The sequence below is a fragment of the Dicentrarchus labrax genome, unplaced genomic scaffold, assembly GCF_905237075.1.
Source record: "Dicentrarchus labrax unplaced genomic scaffold, dlabrax2021, whole genome shotgun sequence".
Taxonomy (NCBI): Eukaryota; Metazoa; Chordata; class Actinopteri; family Moronidae; genus Dicentrarchus; species Dicentrarchus labrax.
Genome location: NW_026136710.1, coordinates 22,885,148 through 22,891,446, shown reverse-complemented (window position 1 = coordinate 22,891,446; position 6,299 = coordinate 22,885,148). Strand labels below are relative to the sequence as shown.

At 40.6% G+C, this 6,299-nt stretch overlaps 1 protein-coding gene across 1 annotated transcript; it reads right to left on the bottom strand.

Annotated features, from left to right (window-relative positions):
- Positions 1 to 793: 793 nt before the first annotated feature.
- spra (sepiapterin reductase a) lies at positions 794 to 4,320 on the bottom strand. Its single transcript, XM_051412385.1, has 3 exons — positions 3,914 to 4,320; positions 2,970 to 3,260; positions 794 to 2,684 (listed from the first exon to the last, which is right to left on the bottom strand). Exons 1-3 carry the CDS (start codon positions 4,233 to 4,235, stop codon positions 2,494 to 2,496), a joined length of 804 nt encoding a protein of 267 aa, XP_051268345.1. The 5' UTR covers positions 4,236 to 4,320; the 3' UTR covers positions 794 to 2,493.
- Between the last annotated feature and the right edge of the window lie 1,979 nt (positions 4,321 to 6,299).

Below are 6,299 nucleotides of genomic sequence, written 5' to 3'. Positions count from 1 at the left end.
GGCTGTCAACAAATATTCTAAATTCGATTATATAATGGATTAGCAAAAAAATAACAATTCCATTTTGATGATCGGTTGTGGAAAAAAAAGCAGTTACAAATGTGGGGGAAAAAGCTGTTACACAAATACAAGCCTCACATCCAGCACAGGAAATAAACTACATTTATTACATGTACCATCCCTAAAGGAGGCAGGGGAATAGCTAAACATTTGGCACCGAGGAACAGAGCGCAGAAGAGGGGGAGAAAAGTCATAGCTAACCACTAAACTAAAGCACTGTGGCCAGCAGAAGTGAACAGCGTGGGATTAGGGTCAAAGTGGCTAAAATGAGAAGGCTATGTCTTTTATGTGAGGACAATCATGGTCCCCACAGGGTAAACCTTTACCATTTTGATGACCACCCTCAAGACAAACGTTACATTTTAAGCTCCGTCACGGCACGATGAAGTACAGTGTATAATTCTGAGTGTGCACACAGGCCATTTTTTAATTTATACTTCATTATGGATTACTGCTGACTTGTAAGTTTTAAATGATTGTTCACATTGAAGAAATAATTGGAAACATTTTATAAATTGTTTGGAACTGTAAGTTGCTATAAAGTGGTATCTTTATATCATTTTTATATGCTGTGATATTTGTGTCTGTAAGATCGTCTCTTGGCTAGGTTGTCACTGTAAATGAGAATTGGTTCTCAACTGACGTCTGGTTAAATAAAGGTAAATAAACTGTCTGTTACAGTAGGTTTCAATGGCATGCATAATAAGACAAAAAATAACAAATACAGAACAACCTCAGTATTACATTTCTGTAATATACAGTTACAAGTTTACAAAACTGATTTGAACAAGGAAAGCGTGTACAAAGCAATAATTTCCTATCAATATTAAAAAATATAAGACACATTGAGGAATGTGTGAAAAATATTTGAGTGGGACATAAAGAGTAAAACATTTTCTCTCACATGGGCTCAGCGGCATTAACCACTAATCTAACTATTCAGAAAATACAGAATCTCGTTAACATAGTTTACATCCAAAGTAAGGCACCTAAAAACTACAACCTCCAGACTTCACTGAAATGTAGGACACAGATTGGGGTCACAGCACAACAAGAACATCAGTCTCAATATCAACTGATAAAATAACCACCCATTTTTGACAAGACAAGCCCTCAATAGCACAGAGGGGGGGCTGGATATGATTGAAATCAACCACAGAATAACAGCACAGATACAGCCACAGTTTCCCTCTGACCTGAGGACAGTTTCACAGATCAGGTCCTGTAACATAAAAAGCAGCACAGTGAAATTCATCCATGATGTTGGATTTTGGTCCTGTTTTGAAATGAAGTTGTCTTAATCAGTGCTATAGGCTAATTATCAAATGATTGACACTCAACATTCCCTAAACCCCACCCACCAACTCATCTGGTGCCACTTAATGTAAATGGGAAGAGACCTGGCTTAACTAACTCTTCATGTTTTTTGTTCATAATTTGTTTGTTTATTTAGGTTTTGGCATATTGTGTACGGTCTTCATTTCTCATTTTGGTCTTTGGTTTACAACATATTATTGTAGTTTCTTTGCAGTCCATTAGCATTTTTTTTAAACAACATTATAGTTTTGGTTTCTTATAAAAGCTTTTATTCATCATGAAGGCCTAGCGCTGAAGACGCACAACCTGTAATTATGTGATTCCAGCTGGGAATCTCTGTTGCATGACATACTCCTTTTTCTCTCCCTGCATCTCCTGCCTGTATCTCTATCACTATCTAATAAAGGCAGAAATGCCCCCTAACCCTAGATTTAAACTGGATGAAGGATTTTAGTCATCAGACGTCTGGATCTAAAGTTATCAGAGAAACAATCTGAGCTAATGTTAGCAGCAGCTCGGCTCACAGCCCCTCCGGGACGTCCTCTGTCTGTCCAACAGTGTGGGAGAAGCAGTGATTTTTAAGGTGGAACTGCTTTATTCAGTGTTTTTAGCAGTTTTAATCAGTGGGTCTGTTTGTTTTGGAGAGGAGGAAGGCAATAAAAGGTAGGGAGAAGCTGACTGCAATGGTGGTGAAGATAACTACTTTGTCGTCAAACTTCCTCTTATTGTTACTGTTTTGCTGTGAAAGACACCGTAGTGGCAGAAATTACAGGTCATGTCCTGTATGATGATGTCCTGTGAGCTGGAGATGATCACTATGATCTTGGGAGTGCTCAGACCAGCCATCTTGTTACCTACCACGCTTTTTTTAAAGTGTGTTCTTCACACTTTAAAGCCTATATGACTTGATAGTTTCAGACTTTAGCAACTTCTAACGGCAATATCAAAAATATTATTATATTGGTCTATTTAACAACAGAGGGCTACAACCTATAGACTGACTGCAGACTCAACTTCACTTACAACTGCAGTCATTAAGATGTATAAATTAATAGAGTTCCATTTAAAATCAAGGCACATTTATAAATAATCTGGCTGCGAGTACTCGTGCTGTGTCTAGAGGTCATAGATGTCGACGTGAGCTCCTGATGTGTACGTGTCTTCCAGCAGCAGCTTCATCAGCTTGGTGCAGGACGCCTCACAGGTGAGCAGCTGGCCCTGAGAGAACATGTCTGAAAAAGACTTCCTGATGCTGGGATCAGCTGTTCTGGATCTGGCCGCCTCCTGCATGGCTGTGTCCAGAGGCCCTGGTTCAATGCAGAGGACAGAAATGAATAGAATTAAAGGGTTAAAGAACACAAGGAAATGAGGGTTGGAATGCAGAGACCAAACACATCTGTCTGCCTGCAGTGTTTCTATTACTGCTTATTGTTCTGCTTTAGTGAATTCTAATAAATTTAACATTATATTTTGAACTTTCTGATGGAAAATACTGAAAAGTTCCCATATAGAGAGACTCAAAGAGGTCAATATTGAATCAATAAAACAAAAATAAGACATTATCAAATAAATCATCATATGAACTTCCTCACCTGGAGAGTAGTTGAGCACCCTCAGGTCTGGCTCCTCTTCAGCCAGCACCTTGAACATCATCTCTCTGGCTGCCTTGCCGGTGCAGTACAGCACCCAGGAGGGGAAAGGCTGCAGGGCGCACAGCGAGGTGATGTTGATCACAGTCCGCTGCAGACCTGGACGCTGCGGGAAGGCCTGCAGGATGCCGGCGGTGAGGCACAGGGAGGAGCTGACATTGAGAGACAAGTAAGAGTCCACCTCGGTCATGTCGGTGAAACATTTGGTGTAGCGGGACACGTCACCGAGAGAGGCTGGGATGAGAGGGAAGGAGGTGTTACTTACTGTGTCCATCCTCATTCATAGAGAATTTCCATCAACTAATGTTATGCAAATATTCTCAAGAAGGTTTCACTCAAATCCTGCTTAGGGCACCGAAAAACACTGTAAGGATTTTTGTGTTCATACTCCCAACTGCTACGTAGTAGAGCTGTGTATTGGCAACACGATACATATCACGATACAAGGGTTACGATTCAATATATTGTGATATTTTGTTATACAGTAAGCAAAGCCTTGTAACATCCCATGTCATAGCCCTCATTTTATATTCAGGTGTTTGTAAAGTAGTGTTAACAACACTACTATCTAGCTGTTTTAACAAACTTTGATACAGTGTTTTGGAGAATGGTGGTGTATTCCTTATACAATGACACAAAAATAGATTCTTAACAAATCGCAAATAGGCTTTGTATCGCAATATATTGATTACTTAACAGCAACTCGTGTCGCCAGAGTGTTGAGTAACCTACCTCTGATTTGTATTTGTACTCAATATATACCTGCTTTGTATTCCAGCCAAATTCAGCTTTACTGACCGGGTCAGTGACATAAGCTGTACTGTTGAGCAATGACTTTCTCCATTCACCGACCCTGGTACAGTTCTTATCTCTACAGGTTTCCTTACCGGCGTTGTTGACCAGGATAATGTGCTCTACACCCTCAGAAAAGGCTGCTTTGGATGCTCTGACGACGCTCTCCGGTCCTTCCACCTGACCCAGGTCCGCCACCACACACTCGACCACCAGCCCCGCTTTACCTGCCTCCGACTCGGCCAGCTCCGCCTGCAGAGCCCGCAGGTCGTCGGCGGAGCGGGCCGCCAGAACGAGCACCGAGCCCGGCTTCACCAACCGAGACATGTCCCTCGCTACAGCCCGGCCAAAGCCTCTGGAGGCCCCGGTGATGATGCAGAGCGCCCGGCCCAGGTCTGTGCGCTCAGTGGACGACATGCTGAAGGACTGTGGAGGAACCGGGACTGTGTGTGTGTGTGTGTGTGTATGCGTGTGTGTGTGTGTGTGTGTGTGTGTGTGTTCAGCCACTGTGTGCTCTGTACTCTTCTTCATGGATTTCAGCAGCAGCGTAAATCCATTTGCTGCTTTGTCGCCATCTCTCGGTTCCACTCTAATTCAATTCAATTAAATTCAATTCAATTCAATTCAATTCAATTTTATTTGTATAGCGCCAATTCATAACAGAAGTTATCTCAGGACACCAGAGACCCAACAGTACCACCATGAGCAAGACCTTGGAGACAAACCTAGGACAGATCCTCCGGCTCTAGGTGGGTGGTCGTCTGTCTCGACCAGTTGGGGTGAAAGAGAGAGAGAGAGACAGACAGACGCACAGTAATAACAGTATTGGCAATGGCCAACACTGCTTACATCTATTTATAGGCTATAGGATAACTATCTATTTATTTATTATGTAATTACACTGGAGATCCTCTCCTAATTATGACTTGGCATCTCTTTCATATTTTTTGTTGCATTATAAACTCAACAGGTTCACTATTAACATTTAATTTTTTCCGGTCAGCTGTGGTTCCAGTAGTCCGAATCAGAATCAGAATCAGCTAACATACGTCTACAAACGGAACACCCGGAGGCCTTCATCATCATCACAGGGGACTTCAACCATGTTTCTCTCTCGTCCACACTCCCAACCTTTCACCAGTTTGTCATGTGCACCACCAGAGACAATAAGACCTTGGACCTGCTGTTTGCAAATGTTCCTGTTCTTTATATCTGTAGCCTATTTATTTCACTCAAATGTTGCTGTGACAAGTGAATTTCCCCATTGTGGGATTAATAAAGTTATCTATCTATCTATCTATCTATCTATCTATCTATCTATCTATCTATCTATCTATCTATCTATCTATCTACATACAAGGAATTTGCCTTGCTAAGTTGGTCCATAACAATTAAACATAGAAAAGTATAAATAAAGATAAAAATAGAGACAATAGAAGGAGACAATATATACAACTATAAAAAGAGAGACAATATGTATAATATGGCCAAATACTTCAATGAATACTTACCCTACTCACAAAAAGTTAGGGATATTCCACTTTCGGGTGAAATTTATGGAAAATGTAAAAAGTTGATGCTACAGTGATATTATATCATGAAAGTAGGGCATTTAAGTAGAAGGTCAAATTAAGATCACCTGGAAAGGTTATAGTGCATTTTATGTACATGCTGAAATTTCATCCGAAAGCCGAATATCCCTAACTTTTTGTGAGTAGTGTAAATAGTGGTCGACTGATAGGGTTACCGATGGGCAATAGGCCTATTTAATGCTGATAGCAAAGCAAGCAGTCATGTATAATTGTATTATTCCATGGACATTACAATCTAACATACATCTAATACATTAAACTGCATTATTATTACATCATATATACTCAGTTATAAGCGGTGCTGAGTTAGTTGCAATCCTAAATTCCACCACTAGATGTCATTATATTCTACACACTGGTCCTTTAATAGATCATCAGTTAAAGAATATTGTTTCATATGAATTGATATGGGAAGTAACATTCCTGAACTGATGGTCTAAATGAGAACTCATAAGACACAAAAATGTCTCCTACTACTCGGTAAAGTACATGTAAGTATAGAATACATTCTGACTATATCAAATAACTTTTAACCCCTTATATTCCAGCCAAGCCCCCAAGATCGGCTGATCAGAAAACACCTTGTAGTTGTTCCAGCAACCAGAGTGAAAACCAAAGGGGACCATGCACGTTCAGTTCTGGCTCCTCAACTTTGGAACAGCCTTCCCCTCAGTGTGAGATTGGCTGACTCCACTGCAGCTTATAAGTGCCTCCTAAAGCCCTACTTTTACAAGATGGCCTACACTTAAAGCTGCAGCAGGCCATTTTTATAAAAAAACATGTTTTTGTCATATTTTCTGAAACTTTCTCTATATCCTGACAGTAGTACATGAGACAGATAATCTGTGAACAAATCTGGTTCCTCTGGCTCCTTCTATTGCTCCTAATG

Coding starts and splice junctions, on each gene's coding strand:
- spra (XM_051412385.1), bottom strand. CDS start 4,235: ATGTCGTCCACTGAGCGCACAGACCTGGGCCGGGCGCTCTGCATCATC. Junction 3,261..3,913: donor TATCCTGGTCAACAACGCCG/GTAAGGAAACCT, acceptor CTCTCATCCCAG/CCTCTCTCGGTGACGTGTCC. Junction 2,685..2,969: donor GGTGCTCAACTACTCTCCAG/GTGAGGAAGTTC, acceptor GCATTGAACCAG/GGCCTCTGGACACAGCCATG.